This window comes from Planococcus citri, chromosome 1 (genome assembly GCF_950023065.1).
Source record: "Planococcus citri chromosome 1, ihPlaCitr1.1, whole genome shotgun sequence".
Taxonomy (NCBI): domain Eukaryota; kingdom Metazoa; phylum Arthropoda; class Insecta; order Hemiptera; family Pseudococcidae; genus Planococcus; species Planococcus citri.
Genome location: NC_088677.1, coordinates 33800326 through 33816696, shown reverse-complemented (window position 1 = coordinate 33816696; position 16371 = coordinate 33800326). Strand labels below are relative to the sequence as shown.

Below are 16371 nucleotides of genomic sequence, written 5' to 3'. Positions count from 1 at the left end.
ACTTTTGTACTGAAGTTGAATTTCTTCTTGAAGGACATTAATTGTCTGGAATAATGGCGTTTTCAAGTAGGTATAGGTAATGGAAGTATGATAAAATGAAGTCTTCCTCGTGATTTTCTTCTTAAAACCGCTTTCTTCTATCATTCCAGCGCCAAGAGTTCGAAAAATGAATTCCCACACGCGTCAAAATTCGGTTATTTGGAGTCGAACATTTAGTAAATTAATAGCACGTGCGGAGACAATGAGTTATAATGAAGGAACTATGCTTACTTGTGCCCCCTTTCAAAATGGTACGCTATGCTAGTTACCTTCAGGTGGATGATAATTGTTTTTTTTTCCTTTTTTATTGCGGCGTATACGTCCTACCTTCAATTAATGACATATGTGCATATGCGACAAAGTATTGTTTTTTTACTTTTTAGCCCGTGTTTGAACAAGTGTAACGACGGAGAAAAATTTTCGAATGTTTTGTCGAACTATTTCAAATGAATATTTCGTTGCGAGTGGATCGTCGTAGATTGAAATGGTTTAAGTGATTGAGAAAATAAGTCATTTTTGTTGTTAATTTTACATAAAGAAAAAATCTGATACGATGGAACGGCGCAAAACGACTGATGAAATAAAACAAGAGGTAAAAATATATAAATTATTTTAGTTAGATACACGATTCAGGTATATAGCATTTAATGAAATTTCAAATTTTTATTGCATGTTTTCATTAACACACCTGATAAAGCCAAGCAAATTTAAAGTAAGCATCTGAAGAAAAATGCATTTTAATAAATTCCTAACGATTTTTGCCCACTTGTTGAATACTTTACATTGATTTTGTTCAAATTTAATACAGTAATTTTTTCATCAAACCTTCAATTTTGAGTGATGGGATATTTCTAAATAATCATAATTAAACGAATAAAATTTGTTTTGTAAAGTTTTTGAATAGACTAATCATCTGTAAAGTCGAGGTAACTTCTGATGAAAGAGAAAGTGACATGCTAGGTTTAAGTATAGGTACTAGGTAACCTAAATTTTTGTTCTTGTGTTCAAAATTTTGAAAATTTTCCAGCATATAATGTTAGAAGAAACGCCACGAATCATGTTCGTAAACAAAATTGGCATAGAAGAACCAAACTTGGGAACTATTCCTGAAGAAGACAGCAAAAGTTCAATTACGTTGTTAAACACGTTAAATTACGAATCAACAGAAAACACCGAACCATCACAGTGCTACAAATTCGAGCGTACTTTGAACACTCGTCCAAAGAATTTTGAATCTGAAAGAGGTAGGTATATTTGTGCAATAGGTACTTGATTTCTTTATTGCCTAACTTTCGTTCTTGATCATAATATTTTAAAAATTTGTCATTTTATCGTATGTTTATAGATTATAAGAAATCTGCTTGTGATCGAGAGAGAACTAGAATGAGAGATATGAATCGAGCATTTGATCAATTACGTGAAAGATTACCTCAATGCAAACCACCTGGTAAAAAATTATCAAAAATAGAATCTCTTCGGTAACCATCGTCATTTCCTCTTTTTATAAAAAACCAAATTTATGACTTGGAATAACAAACACTTACCCAATTTATTTTCTAGCCTTGCTATTCGTTACATACGACATTTGCAAGCTGTGCTGGAATATGGACCAGACTATGAGAACAAGTTATATGCCGTGCCATATACTCAGCAGTTATCCCCCACTGCCGGAGGTTATTACTCGTATCAGCAATATTACTGCGCTACTCCTTTGCAGCCTAAATGTTGGGAATATTCTAATAATTTAATATCTCATCAATTTTAATTTATAAAACTTATTGAACATTGTTTTAGTTGTCTAGATAATATGAAAATGTAAAATCAACCGGATGAGATATTCTTTGTTAGAATGCGGAAACATATTAATAGGTAGGTATTTAATTTTGTACATAATTTGAGGAGGTTAGTATCAAAGTGAGAAGAACGCTTCTGAAGTTAGTTTTGAAAAAATTGCTTTACCCTTTTTTGAATTATTTTGAAAGTAACGGACCTCGGAAATGAAAAAAGAGTACAAATCCTATAAGAATTTATACCTATCTCAATTTTTTTGGAAGTGGATTTTGTCTCATTTTGTGATATTAATTTCCTCATTTAGAATAATAAGGTATCATAATTTTTTATTTTAAAATTGTTTTGCTGTGTGAATTGTTATTTCAAATAGGAAGTGATCTTGAGCATTTTAAGTAGTTATAAATATATGAGATAAGCTACCAATATTATTTTTATCTTGAATGAATTGTTTAAAAAATAATTATGATGACATTGTTTCTATAGACACTTGTCGCTTCTATATTAACCATATGACTGTATGGTGTTATCTATAACGTTTATCTAATTCAATTGTCCTTATGTCTCCAAAAACTTCTACAGTGCATCTGATTATTCTACAATTCAGTTTCATTTGAACAACCGTTGCAAGTACATGTGGTATTTCTATTTTGTGTTACCGATGTTGTTGTTATGTGAATTAAATATGGCGAAAATTGCAATTTTATTAAATATATTTTTTCTATTTCAATGCGGTTTTTGTAAGAAAAGTGTCAAAGTGAATAAATCACCAATTATAGGCATTCTATCGCAAGAGATTTTATTTCGAAACCAAGAACTTTTTCCAGCATCTAGCCATTTTATAGCTGCTTCATATGTGAAAGCTGTCGAAAGCTCTGGAGCCAAAGTTGTGCCAGTTGTTATCAACAAACCTGAATCTTACTATAGGTAGAGTAGACTTGATGAAATAATTTTGTGAATGATTTCTATTTAAATGAGAATTTTTTGATTACGCTTGAGCCTATAAATGTTGAGCTAAACCTACATTACTTTTTTTTCAATGTATAGGAATATTATGAATTCTGTGAATGGTTTAGTTTTGCCTGGAGGTGCTACTTTCCCAGGAGATGGAAATCCTTATTATGACTCAGTGAAAATAGTTTACAAAATTGCAAAAGAGGTACCTAACCTATCTATCTACGTATACAGACAATAATTTATTTATAGCACTAACACACAAGTCAACAAGCCTGATTTATTCTTCATAATAATTCATCTTCATATTCAATTTTTATTCCAGTTAAACGATAATGGTACAACGTTTCCTATTCTGGGAGTTTGCTTGGGATATGAATTCCTGTTAATTGTAGCAAATAATGAAAATAATATTTTAAAAAGGTGCAACGTAAGTCACGAAAATCTTCCTATAACGTTCGAGAGCCCATATTTCCAAAGTACTCTTTTTTCACGCCTGAGTATACGACAAGCACACACTTTACAATATCTCAATAGTACTGTCAATTTTCACAGGTAGGTAAAATACATGCCCGTCTATTTACCTATAATATAACAAAGTACTCTTTCCAAGCACTTAATTAACAAAATGTTCCTTGTTTTGCTCTGTACATGCATAGGTGGTGTGCCCATAAGAGTGATTTTCACAATTCAAATCTGAATCAAGAATGGAAAATAACTTCAACCAGCACTAGTTTGAAAAATACAGAATTTATCGCCAGCGTAGAACACAAGAAATATCCATTTTTTGCAGTCCAATTTCACCCGGAGAAAGTGTCTTTTGAATGGAATCCTGATCATAATATACCACATTCTGAACCAATTGTACTAGCCAGGGATGGAAGAGCCGGGAGCGAGCCGGAGCTAGAGTCTGAAAGAGCCGGATTTTTTGAGGAGTTAGAGCCAGAGCCAAGAGCCAAATAAATGAAAGTGCAGAAAAACATCAAGAGCTATCTTGCAAAAGAGCTCCTTATTTTACTCAAGAGAGCCATCATCGTAAGGAGTCTTTAATCTGGAAAGAGCCAGAGCCCAGTGGGAGCCCACAAAATTTTTCAGGCTCTTTGGCTTCCTAAAAGTAGAAAAAAAAGTAAAAAAAGTAAAAAAATGCGCACATTTTTATCAAAAATTCAACTTTCAACTCACATTTGTGAAGAAAATGAAGAATTTCTACGTTTGTTTTCTCATTGAGATATAAAATGAAAATAAATGCAGAATATTTTCATTTTTTTCATCATTTTTCACGAATTTTAACTTCTAATTTAAAGAGCCAAGAGCCAGAGCTGGAGCTGGAGTGGGAGCCAAGAAATTGGAAGAGGGAGCTGAGAGTCAAAGAGCGGAGTTTGAAAGAATTGAGGAGCGAGCAAGGAGCCAAAGAGCACATGTAAAGAAAAAGAGCCAAGAGCCAAGAGCGAGCCAGAGCTAAAACTTGCGGGGAGCTGAGCCAGAGCCAAGAGCAGGAGCCCTGAATTCAAGGCTCTTCCATCCCTGGACTAGCCAATCGGTATTTTTATGACCAATTAATCTACTACGCCAAAAAAAATTCCAATAAATTTTCTAGTATTGATGAAGAAAATAATTCGCTAATTTACAATTATTTTCCTCGTTTCACCGCTTCAGTAACGAGTTATTTACAAATGTATGTATTTTAATCATGAATTATAATATATTTTTTACGACGGTTCATTCATTGCGAATCTTTTCCAACATGAATAATTAAACTAATCAACGACTAACTTCACAACCTACATATCCCTATCATCTTGAAAAGTTGATAAAATGAGTAATGTATTTTCAGGTTATTTTCAAGAAATATGTACCAATTTCTAATAAAAGTATTATTATTCAAATATTAAAATTATATCATAAAAACACGGCAATAATAAATACATACATGATACAATAAATTTGGAAACTACGAATGAAAATTCATTTTAAAAAAAACGAATAAAATATCTATATAAAAAGTTGAAAACTGAATAAGCTCGAACTTGACTTAAAACGGGGTACAATAAAAATGTCATGTTGACATTCTCTAATGAGTTAAATAATCACGAAGAGAACAAATATGTATACAGTTATGCACATTTAAAAACTTGATTAAAATAAAAACTAATACTTGACAAAATCACATGATAAATAATTATAAATAGTACATTTTGAAGATGCCACGGTAGTCATTTTTTTGTTACTAAGTACAATATGCATATTTTCCAATTTTCATTACATCACAAAAGGAATACGGGTATCACCAATTAAAAATAAATGTACATGAAATCAATCATGGCGATGAGACGAATTGAAAATGAAAAAAATTTACGAATAAAAATAGAACAGCAATAAAATAAACAACCGAGAAACATTAAAAAATATATATATAACGGGAAAACGAATTCACACTGGGCGGATTGGTTGTAAGTTTCATATCACACAGTTAAATAAACTATTCTGATAATTTTGATAAAACAATACATACATCAATATTCAATACTGGGAATGTAAAAAATTCAATTAAATTTAAATAATAATTTTATAATTAAATTATGATTCAGCCTTTCATGAGCATAATAATAAAAATTTCCCTCTCGCTTACAAAATAAACGTATAGTATTTATTTTGGAAAACGAAAAATGCGTACATAGGGTCACTTTATCGCTTGTTCTGTAGGGATTTCAATAAAAAAAATTGTCCCCTGGCGCAGAATCCCGCTGCGGCTCATAAGTTATTTTTAATATTATTAAGGAAAAAATCAAACATAAAATAACGAATATGTCTTGCAATCAGATCACCATGAATTTTCAATTCTTGTTTTCTTCACGAAAAGATCAAAAAGAATTTAATTTTAAAATAGAAAAATAATCATAATTAATCCTATAATTGATCACAATTTCGGATAAAAACTTATCATCTGATTTTTGATGATTATTAATACGATAAAAATAATTACAGTTGTAAAGAACAAAATGTCACTTTGGTAGCACCTATTTTTTATTTTATTTTTTCAATTTTTGAATACTTAAGTACGGTTTAAAATGATAAGTTTACGAAACTAAAAAAAAAAAAAAAATAATGTGACAGAATTACTGCACAACTACTTGAGGAAGAACATTTTAAAAATTATTATCAAGACGATAGACTACACTTTCCAAAAAAAAATACAAAATTGTTATAAGTACTGAAATCTAAAAAATTTGTTTTCGATTCATACTTCAATAGGTAGAAATGGTTTAGGACTTCAGGTAGTTAGAAATGATAATTTTTGATGAAATAATACTTGCCTTTACGTGAAGTTTACTACCTCGTCATGATCGTCATCCTCTGATGTATTGGTCGTGGTAGTGTTACTCTGAATTGAGTTGGCCGAAATTCTCGAAGTTCTAGATATTGATCCTCGTCGAGGAGCGGATAGCGTATTTCTTTGATTGGCGGGTTTAACAGTAATTATAAGATTATAACTATTTGCCACCATCATGTCTGTCACCTGCGTAACACAATCGAGATAATATTTAAAAATATCCCACGACTAATTTTAATCCATTGAATACGAGCCAATTTACCTGATCCAAGGTTTTACCAGCAACTTCAATTCCATTCACTTCTAACACCTCATCATTCACGGCTAATAATCCAGTACTTTCAGCAAGTCCACCAGGGACTAGTCGTGAAATGAATATACCCGGAACTTTTTCTAATCCAGAAGGCGTAACTCGTACACTAGTACCATCACGTATATAAAATCCTAACGGTCGATCTGAACCATGCTTCAATAAACGAACTCGTCTACACGTTTCAGGCACTATATCAACGTCAATAATTGCCGAAACCTGTAAAAATAGTTATTAGGAATATTCCAACACGACGGCGAGTATAAAATGAAAATCTACCTGTCGGAAATCTTGAGGATTCGAAATCCAAGGATGAGACTTCGATTTTCCCGGAGTGCTGCCTAATATCGAACTTATCAAGTTTCTCGGTTTAAAAGGATGATATCCATTTTGATCTAAACTTTCACCTAAAACCAAATGATCAAGTTAATGGAGATTGATACGAGGTTAGCGCTCACCAAATTGCAAACATTTTACCTTTTCTTTGAAGAATAATCCTTAGTAATGGTTTCACAGTAAGTGCTCTGGCCAAATTATCGTCGTTATTTATAGGCAATAGATCGCCATCTCTGGGATCACTGTATGATATTAAAAAAGGTATGCCTGTTAACTTGTGTAATTTTTCTATAAAGTTTCTAAATTCATCGTAGGTTTTAACTTCAGTTTTATTAACGGAGAATCTACGGAATTCCGCATCAAACTGTAACACAATCGAATAAAGAAATTCAGTCAAACATTACGGCAGATAGATTTTATTAGATTACGACCTTTATTTATTAATAATCTATGTTTTTCATGCACACGAGCAATTATAATTCCATTACAATACAACGTATCTGAATACAGGAAATGCAAACACGAAAAACACTTACTTTACTTTTGATATCAACGGTTCCTTTTTCAGCCATCGGTAAAGTTTATAATTCAAATTGCTAATGGGCAAATTTCTCAAGGCAAAATCATATCATTGGTGTATTGTCCTGTCTTTTCAAATTATAATTAAATGAGCAATTTATCTATTTTTATTAAAAAATGAAACCAAACCAAACTAAAATGAATCACTTCGCTGTACTTCGATCTTCGATTTGCCATAAGCCATAATAAAAATAAAAACTTTTGTTGTCTTTAGCACTTGAAATCCTATGGCAGATTCAGTCTGTTATCAATTCTTGTGTTTGTTGGTAACACTGAATTGAAATTGTTTTTCAAAAACACAAACATACACAAAAACACAAATAAACAAAAAAAAAACTCATTTTTCGGAAATTCAGAAAATCGGAAGTAAAGCAAACACCGGTTGTTCTTGTGAAAATTACGCTCGTTTTTTGTTAAAAAATAGAAGTACTCTTGATTTAATCCGCATTATCCATCATGGAAAAGAAATCTGTAAGTATCTCAATCCTTCACTTCATTTGGTCATTACTAAAGTTTTGCTTGTAATCATCATTTGGCTGATGATAACGATAAGGTTCATCTCTTTCTCTTACGGCAAAACCTATTCATTCTCATTTGTATTCTACTTTCAGAACAATCAAAGTTCAGAACATAAGGAACGAAAGAAGAAAGAAAGCATAGTTGATTTATCGAGATACCTTGAGAAAGTAATCAGAGTCAAATTTGCAGGTGGCAGGGAAGTCTCCGGAATATTGAAAGGATATGATCCATTAGTCAACTTAGTGCTGGATAATACAACGGAGTATTTGAGAGGTAAATTGAATTGATGGTGCTGTTTATGTGTTGGTCAGTCTCGTGACTAGATTTCTTTAATTTTTGTGTAGATCCAGAAGATCTTTTCAAATTGTCAAATGATACTAGGCAGTTGGGATTGGTTGTCTGTCGTGGAACTGCTGTGATTCTAGTATGTCCTATGGACGGCATGGAACAGATAGCAAACCCATTTGTTGCCCAATAACCTTCTGTGAAGCGGATTTTTTTCTGTACATACCTATAATGTAAGGTGGCGTTATTTTAACTAGACTGTAAATAATAATGGATAACATTCTTCAACTGCGAAACTCCATCTGTAAAAATGATTCCAGGATAGAATCCCGAATAAAGTTTCGTTTTTAGTACAATGCTGTGTGTATATTGAAAATTTATTTACGCGGTTTGTAATGTCGATTTATCGTATGATAATGAATAGGTCTGAGTTTACTAAATAAGCTACAGTAAATGCTGGTCAACTTGTGCAGTGCAGTGTGCTCTATGGCCATTGGCCGGTGTATACAATATAGATCCAGATGAATGTGATCAATAGTCGTACTGTCGTACTGATTATTTTCATCTGCAAGTCGATAAACCACTTCGCTGTTCATTTTGTCAAAAATCAAAATTGCTCGGATTTTGGAATGAGCAGTTTTGTAACACTTTTTGATAAAATAGTTTAGTATCGTCAGCATTCAGCTTCTCCATTTTTGCCTATGCCCAATGGGTTAAAAACTAAAAACTTCAAACCACAACTACCACAAGGCAAAATCTGATTAAAATGTTGAAAAATGAAAATCAAATTTTATTCAGATATTTAAAAAAAAAATAAAAAAATGAAAAGACGCAGTTTAGGCAAACACCAGTCAAAAAAATTCTTGATAGAATGGTTGAATTCTTAAACCCCTCCTCTTACTGCGGCTCCCACTCTCCTACATCCATTTTTTTCTTATCAGCCAAAGCACAAAAGTTGCCAGTCGGTTGAAATTGAAAACAAGTTGAAAACACTCGTAGCTCAAAAGATGAAGTGAAAGACAGGTGAACAGATATTAGTCATACTCCTTTGGAGATCATTAGTGAAACGATCTGACAATTATGATCAGGTGATCAAAAAAAACTCTCAATTTTGGTATTTTTAGTTTCTCTTTGTTTTATTCTGAAACCCGTTTTGAAAATGGATAAACAACACGTGAATTTAATAAACGATAATATGAGCGAACTTGTTCAAAAAACACACAATATCGAACAAATAGTAGAGAAATTGTTAGCACAAAGAATTTTAAACCACTACATGGCAAGGTACATTTTGAACGTAAGTACAATTAATTTTAATTCAATTCAACTGCTGGAAACTGCAAACGTTTCTTGATACAAATATTTTTCGTCTATTATACTTACGATTTTTTTTATCCTGCAGCATCCCGATGAGAGAGGCAGAGCCTTAGAATTGTACGAAATGATCACCTGCCGAGGACCAAAAGCATTCATGACCCTCATCTTCATCTTACGTGAAACTCAAAATGATGAAGCGGAGGCGATTTTAAGTTCTTGGAAGTGAGTTCCTGAAGATTACTAGTAAATTCGGCTATGTGCTCATTGTTTCTAATAATACCTAGGTACTTACGTAATTATTTTCGTCATTTTTAGAGTATCTACTTTCGTTACCCCGGCTCCTGATGAAAAGAAAAGCAGCATTCCTCCTGCCAAAGATAAAGATGATTCGGTTGACTTTTGTAAAGTGGAAGACTTGGTTGTAAAAATTGATCCGGAGAAAAAATTCATGGATATTGTTGAAAAATCTCCTTGCGAGGTAAAAGGTTCTCTTGACATCTATAGGGTAGGCATTTATTTAATCAATCTCCGAATTTTCAGACGTATAAAATGAGATCCAAACCTAGAGGACTAGCTTTAATCATAAACATTTTCAAGTCACCTGATCCAAAAAAAATTAGATTAGGATCGAAGCTGGATGCTGAAAAAGTAAAAAAATTGTTCACAGATATCGGTTACAAAGTTTTTCCGTACACTGATTTAAAAAGAAAAGTAAGTTGATCAGATAAAATTTTCCTTCAGTGACGAGCTGACGACTCGAAAATCTAATTTTCTTTTAAATGTTAAATTAGGAAATGAAACAACAAATAAAAGCATTTAGTATGAATAAAGAATTACTCAACGTGGATAGCTTGGTTGTTTTCATTATGTGCCATGGTAAACAATACCAGGATACCGAAGATATCCTACTAGCTGCTGCTGATGGTGAGACATTGAGAGCAAGATGGGTTCTTCAACAATTTACCGATGCAAATCCATCGTTTGTTCAATTCAAGAAAAAACCAAAATTATTCTTTTTTCAAGCGTGTAGGTAGGTATAATTTTGCAAATGATGTATATTTTTCAAAATAACCTCAACTAATGCTTAAACATGCATTGCAGAGTGGTATCTCAAGATACTAGTGATATGTTTCGTGATATGGAAATTACCAGAGACAAATCACCTGCGAACTCTGGAAACGTTGAAGATACGATTGTTGTTTACTCCACTTGCGCAGGTATATTGATTCAAGATCTAGAGCGGTAATTTTTACGTCAAAGAAGTTTAATCTAATATTCAATTTTTTATTCACAGGAACTTATTCCAAACGAGACATCCACGAAGGGTCGTGGTTCGTTAATGCGTTCTGCCATGTTGTCGCTGAACATGCCTGGCAGTATGATTTAAATACGATGTTACACTCGGTAATTGATTATTCACTTATATCGAGTTTTTTTTAAATTCAAGTATTTACTTAGTGTTTTCATTGTTTATTTTTCTTTTTTCACATCCCTTCAGGTGAACAAAGAGGTTCTAAAGAAAAAAGATCCTATTTATGGAATTCAAAGCATGGAAGTAAAAGAACAAGGTGTTAAGGGAAAAATTTATTTCAACCCCGGATTATGATACTTCTGTGTACCTTTATACCTTTCTCAGATTCGAGAGTGTACTATAATTTATTTTTGAAAAATCTCTACAACGAATTCCGACTGATACTCTGTACGTCAATTGTTATTTAGTGAGATTTGCTCAATTTTTTAATATCATTTTTGTATTGATTTACCTATTATTGAATGAACCATGTTTTACAATTCGAATGTGTTTGATTTCTGCCGAAGAAAAACTGATTACGTGAAGTATCTCAAAGGGTAAGAAATGCTGAATTCGATAAAAATTCAAAAATGAAATTTTCTACTTCAAAGTGTTCAATATATAGGGTATTTTCACTAGAATTAACACTTTGTCACGAAAAAAATGCTGATTCAGCTAAAGAAGCGACAAAACTAAAAACAAAAAAACCAAAATCTATTTGTAATTGTAAAAGTATAAGAATTAACAATGAAAAAATTACTATGCATACAAAAAAATTACAAATACAAATGAGAGCATTCTCAAGTAGTATTTCTAATTAAACTAGAACTTCTGGACGGAATTTCTTTCGCTTGAGAATGAGCAACCACGATCGACAAACACTGCACCCATTCTTCGGCATTTTTACCTCGTTTTGGTTTCAATATTAGAGACTGATCACCAGTAAATATTTCAAACGCTTTTGGTATGTTTCTCGCTCCTCGACACACTTTTACGCTTCTGATTTGATGAACTTCGATCGGAGTAACTTCTTTATCATCTTTCTGCAAATAAAACAAGAGAAATGACGGATTAACTCATTTTTAGAATGATTATTACTATTATAATTATACGAGTATTCGGTCAAACTAACCGATTCTTTGTATGATAAATGTGCTCCGGATAAAGTGAAATAACGTGTTTTCCATCTTTTGAACAGTTTCCATCGACCTTTTTTTTCTTTCAGCTGCCCTTCGATCACAGGTTGGCTATCTTGTAAAAATCCAATAGCACGTTCAGGATGATTGCATAAAAAGCAACACCATAGATTCATTCTGCTACCGCTACACTCGAAAACGTCACAAAATCCACTTCGGCGTAGCTCGTTTAGAAGTACTTCTTGATCCTAAAAAACATTCGATCATTTTATATTAGAAAAATTATGATAAAACTTTGAAAATAACGCTTACTGAATACACCTACTTTGATACAAGGGAACGCCGACGTAACAAGAGTAAGGAATGTTCTATTTTCACATTTTAGAATATCCCAACAATTTTTCAAAGATGTAACGGCGGCATGTCTAGAACTTAAAGCTGAAGATGAACGTGCTTGCAAGGTAAGGAACATGAGATGTATCCATATCCGGGGATAACGTGTTTTCATAGTGAAAAATGTTCTATTATAAAGGCAATGTTCGCCACGTCCTTGACAGGCGAAATGCAATTTTACCATTTTTTTAGCTCGTCTTTCTGTGAACAAATAGATATAAGAGGAGAAATTAATATGTTTCAAACCCTATAGACTCATGAATTGTCTGAAGTTTCTTTACCTTCAATAGTACATTTGGCTGGAGGAGGAATATGCAGAGATACGTTTTCCATGTAGGTTTTTATTTTATCTAAATGCTTTTCACAGAAATGCTGAATAGTATCTCTCATTGGATACGGCTCAAATACACTTATTCTCTGAAATCGAAATATTTCACGATAAGTGATAAGATTTTCATGACAGAATATTCCTTAAATTTAAACATGAAAATGTAATATTTACTTGGGATAGGGAAGAAACCGATGGTTTATGATTATTATTCACAATAGTCACCGTTGTACCCTTTGGTTTTCTGGGTACCACAATGGTAGGAGATGGAATACTTTCTGTAGCTTCTAGGCTCCCTTTGAACGTGAAAAAATGCATTAATTAAACTCAAATTTTTCTTAATCACAGAAAAAATAGATCGGTACCTGAAATGGACTGTAAATTACCAACACTCGACTGATTTAAAATCAGTGATTGATTTAATGGTGAACTGCTCGGAGTGCTCAGTAATCTTGCAGAAGTTTGGTGATGGGAAGACGAATTCATTAAATGATTGACATCTGACTGTATCAAATGGTAATCTGCGAATAAATAATAAAAACACTCAAATATAAGTATCATCGTAATCATATGATATAATATGTATATTCAATACTCTACGAATCTACATAGCAATCTTTCGTCTATAAAAACCAAAACATAACATCTATATCTCACTTGATGAATCATGGGATGATTGAACCGAGCAATATGTTGGAATGGAATGTCTAGCGATCGAAGAAGATGTAACTATTCCATCGTCTCGTAAAGCAGAAGCACTGCCACTACACAAATAAGCAGCGAAATTATGCGGTTATGTGAAAATATATCTACGCTCTACAGATACTGAGCAACTACCGATCATGGAGCAATTCCATCGATCATCATGCACCTAATGAGAACACCATCGAGCGAAAATACTTACAAAATACTTTTAGTTGGGCTACTATCACGAGTCGTTACGGTTACACCACCGCAGTAGATTTTATTAGATGGAGAATTAATTGAGTATTGATGAGCATATCCGCTGGTCATTATGGGACGAGTATTTATCAATTGTGAACTATTATTTTGAGAATTCGCGTGGCAATTAAGCAGCTGGATTTGTTGCGAAGGCTGGCAATTCAACTGATTTGAACTCAGTTTTGTCATGCTTTTGTGTAAGCCACCAATGGAGCCTATTTTACTGTTGCTAGCTGTTTTACAAAAAAGATAAAGGTATAATCGGTGATATTAAGCAAAAAAATCTTCATCGACCTATAATTAAAGCATGCTAAGCAGTATGAAAACGCTACCATTATTCAATTTTGTCATACTTCTGTGAGCTGCTGAAGTATGCAAGCGGCCAGTACTTCTGCTATCTCCGATCAATCTTAAACGAGGAGTTATAACAACTCGATTAACTTCTTGGCGATTCAGCCACGGTTCTTCGAAACCCCTGAAATTAATTTTTCACCAATTTGATAAGTAAAAGTTGACAAAATGGTATGAAATAACGATTAAAACCAACCCATTGTGTATCACTGAAGAAGGATGAACTACCGACAAAGGCCTAGAACCCAAATTAGAATTCATTTTGCAGTTTGAATTACTACTTTCGTTTTCACCGTTCACTTTCACGATCGTTATTCCATTCATGGTTTGATTTATTGGGCTGGGAAAACAAAACGATTACAATCCAATATCATACATATGAGGATGAGGCATATGAAAATTAGTAGGCAAATAAAAGTACCTATTTCGATCCATATTTGTCATGTTCACTTTGTTCATAGTCTCATTACTTTTATTGCGGCTACATTGCCATACCTCTGCCAGCATCTTATCCGTGCATAATACAGGATAACTAGAACACAGTTGAGTTGCTTCACGGAGGAGCATTCCTTGACTGCCTCTATCGACTTTCGGTAAATACTCGAGCACAAAATTCAACGCATCTTGAGCTTTATCCTGTTCAAACATAGCGGATTGAAAAGATATCGAAAAACATCGAGTTTCCTACAGTTCCTGATACACTTACTTTACTCAATTTTCCAATGGCAGCTAAAACTTGAGCAGCTAGGCAAAGAGTATTTGGATGATAATCAACCGCCTTTTTAATCTTTGGTATGGAATCGATCAACATTTGAGGATATTTTTCAGCCATATTTAAAAATACTTGCATTGTAGCCGAGGCTGTAGATGATGTGCCAAGATACTCGCACAACTGAGGCAAACTGGCTTCCAATAACTGGAAAAGTTCAGCTCATTAACATTTATTGTAAACACCTCAGCAGTCTCTAATGAAATTACAGCGACTTACCGTAGGCATATTATTCGAAATTAAAGCAAAAAGATGTAAAAGTGCTAATTTTTCAGTAAGATCGCAAGATGGAAGCAGAGATACGAGAGCCATAGCATGATCGTGAATTTGATCCTTGGTTTCTTCGTAAATTTGAGGAAGTACTCTACATAAAGGATAGTTTCCTGTAACAAAAAAAAAATGTATTAACAATCGAGGAACTTATAAGGTGACTATATCAACTTGACATTTGTTACAATACCCGAAATGACCGAATCGATGATTAACTGAATGTGTCGTGAAAGTAGCCGAGCATTGTGAACAGCAGCAAGTGATAGGTACGATGCCATATTTCTCGATATTTCTTTATTACCTTTGTGTAGAAATTTTACAGCTACCGGAAGCACTCGCTTCATAACATTCTTTTTACTATAATGCTGTAAAATCATTCCGGTGTTATTTATTTCTCGTCAATTAATTGAACGTTTGTATAGTACAGAATGAACCCATCATACCAAAAATATGCAAGATATTATATCAGAGGATATTTTTGCATGAGGAGGATCTTCTCCTTTGGCCGAAGGCTTCAGATTATGATTTAAACAAGATTCTAACAAAGATACCATCGCTTCGGCATGTTGTTCGATGGAATCCGTCTCCCTGAAATTGTAATGTGGAAAATAATACACAATAATTCCAACCGTGAATGACAGAAATATGATAGGTATTAGGTACTGACCTTATGGCAGATGTTACTCGAGTAATGCATATTTCTACAACACTCTGATCATTATCATTGTTAACGTAATCAGGAGAGCTGGCGATTTCGCAAATGGCATTTATAACTTCGGTAAGTCCGCTTGCTATTGCTTCGTCAGGTACAGAGAAAAGATCACCAGCCTAAACAAATTGATGTCATAGGAATTAACTTTACATACGCGGAGGAGGTACTAATACCTCTTCGAGTCTACACTTACCTTGGATAAATCTTTACTACTCAGTACTTGAGTGAATAATTCGTGCATTATGGTATCTGTAGATGAAAAATATAAAAGTGACAGAAACAGATGAATTAAATATTGAAAAAATCAGATAAGTCAAGCTGATAAGGACTTATGAAACGTAAAAAACTTGATAACATAAATTAATTAATTACCTGAATTATGTGAAAATGAAACACCATAGGAATTAGAGAAAAAATTGATTACTTGTCAGTTTCTGTTACAAAAAATTGTAACGTGTTATCAACTCGGACATTTCTAGTGTTGCCAAACCAGTTTTTGGCTCATCTATGGTAACCAACACACTTATTCATACCACAAACACCGTAATGTTCTTCAAATTAAGTACTTATTTTCGATTTCGAATTATTGCAATGCAATTGCAATTCTTGCATATTTTTCACGGCTGACAGAACGCACTCCTGTATAATGGTGTTGATTTGATTGATCGAAAACGATCACAAGGAAATCGATTCGATTAGAAGAATCGATTGTCGCAGTTGT

General features: G+C 33.2%; 6 protein-coding genes across 10 annotated transcripts; 4 read left to right on the top strand and 2 right to left on the bottom strand.

Annotated features, from left to right (window-relative positions):
- Window positions 1–112: 112 nt before the first annotated feature.
- LOC135831531 (fer3-like protein) lies at window positions 113–2098 on the top strand. Of its 3 annotated transcripts, XM_065344095.1 has the most exons (6): window positions 113–631; window positions 737–751; window positions 1067–1283; window positions 1385–1517; window positions 1600–1763; window positions 1834–2098. In XM_065344095.1, exons 1-6 carry the CDS (start codon window positions 593–595, stop codon window positions 1839–1841), a joined length of 576 nt encoding a protein of 191 aa, XP_065200167.1. In that variant the 5' UTR covers window positions 113–592; the 3' UTR covers window positions 1842–2098. The 3 variants fall into 3 exon arrangements, with proteins under 3 accessions (XP_065200167.1, XP_065200164.1, XP_065200166.1); XM_065344092.1 differs by having other exon boundaries at window positions 1600–2098; XM_065344094.1 differs by lacking the exon at window positions 737–751 and having other exon boundaries at window positions 1600–2098.
- Window positions 2099–2287: 189 nt separating this feature from the next.
- Window positions 2288–4503, top strand: LOC135831527 (gamma-glutamyl hydrolase-like). 2 transcript variants are annotated; one of them, XM_065344087.1, is made up of 5 exons: window positions 2288–2754; window positions 2875–2986; window positions 3107–3336; window positions 3441–3653; window positions 4310–4503. In XM_065344087.1, exons 1-5 carry the CDS (start codon window positions 2462–2464, stop codon window positions 4467–4469), a joined length of 1008 nt encoding a protein of 335 aa, XP_065200159.1. In that variant the 5' UTR covers window positions 2288–2461; the 3' UTR covers window positions 4470–4503. The 2 variants fall into 2 exon arrangements, with proteins under 2 accessions (XP_065200159.1, XP_065200160.1); XM_065344088.1 differs by having other exon boundaries at window positions 3441–4503.
- A 913-nt stretch (window positions 4504–5416) lies between these two features.
- Window positions 5417–7529, bottom strand: par-6 (partitioning defective protein 6). The gene is made up of 5 exons (XM_065344091.1): window positions 7295–7529; window positions 6900–7122; window positions 6702–6829; window positions 6375–6641; window positions 5417–6298 (listed from the first exon to the last, which is right to left on the bottom strand). The coding sequence occupies exons 1-5, from the start codon at window positions 7328–7330 to the stop codon at window positions 6098–6100; spliced, it is 855 nt and encodes a 284-aa protein (XP_065200163.1). The 5' UTR covers window positions 7331–7529; the 3' UTR covers window positions 5417–6097.
- Window positions 7530–7649: 120 nt separating this feature from the next.
- On the top strand, window positions 7650–8497 carry LOC135831534 (U6 snRNA-associated Sm-like protein LSm7). Its single transcript, XM_065344098.1, has 3 exons — window positions 7650–7808; window positions 7949–8129; window positions 8201–8497. Exons 1-3 carry the CDS (start codon window positions 7794–7796, stop codon window positions 8332–8334), a joined length of 330 nt encoding a protein of 109 aa, XP_065200170.1. The 5' UTR covers window positions 7650–7793; the 3' UTR covers window positions 8335–8497.
- A 578-nt stretch (window positions 8498–9075) lies between these two features.
- Window positions 9076–11251, top strand: LOC135831525 (caspase Dronc-like). The gene is made up of 8 exons (XM_065344085.1): window positions 9076–9438; window positions 9544–9680; window positions 9774–9936; window positions 9999–10169; window positions 10250–10488; window positions 10560–10675; window positions 10753–10862; window positions 10957–11251. Exons 1-8 carry the CDS (start codon window positions 9301–9303, stop codon window positions 11062–11064), a joined length of 1182 nt encoding a protein of 393 aa, XP_065200157.1. The 5' UTR covers window positions 9076–9300; the 3' UTR covers window positions 11065–11251.
- Window positions 11252–11442: 191 nt separating this feature from the next.
- Window positions 11443–16323, bottom strand: melt (melted). Of its 2 annotated transcripts, none has more exons than XM_065344080.1 (18): window positions 16023–16323; window positions 15844–15899; window positions 15606–15766; window positions 15382–15526; window positions 15129–15303; window positions 14888–15051; window positions 14606–14815; window positions 14321–14535; window positions 14096–14239; window positions 13902–14023; window positions 13511–13781; window positions 13264–13370; window positions 12972–13127; window positions 12781–12902; window positions 12560–12695; window positions 12211–12479; window positions 11882–12133; window positions 11443–11792 (listed from the first exon to the last, which is right to left on the bottom strand). In XM_065344080.1, the coding sequence occupies exons 2-18, from the start codon at window positions 15889–15891 to the stop codon at window positions 11550–11552; spliced, it is 2940 nt and encodes a 979-aa protein (XP_065200152.1). In that variant the 5' UTR covers window positions 15892–15899; window positions 16023–16323; the 3' UTR covers window positions 11443–11549. The 2 variants fall into 2 exon arrangements, with proteins under 2 accessions (XP_065200152.1, XP_065200151.1); XM_065344079.1 differs by having other exon boundaries at window positions 13881–14023; window positions 16023–16322.
- Window positions 16324–16371: the final 48 nt, after the last annotated feature.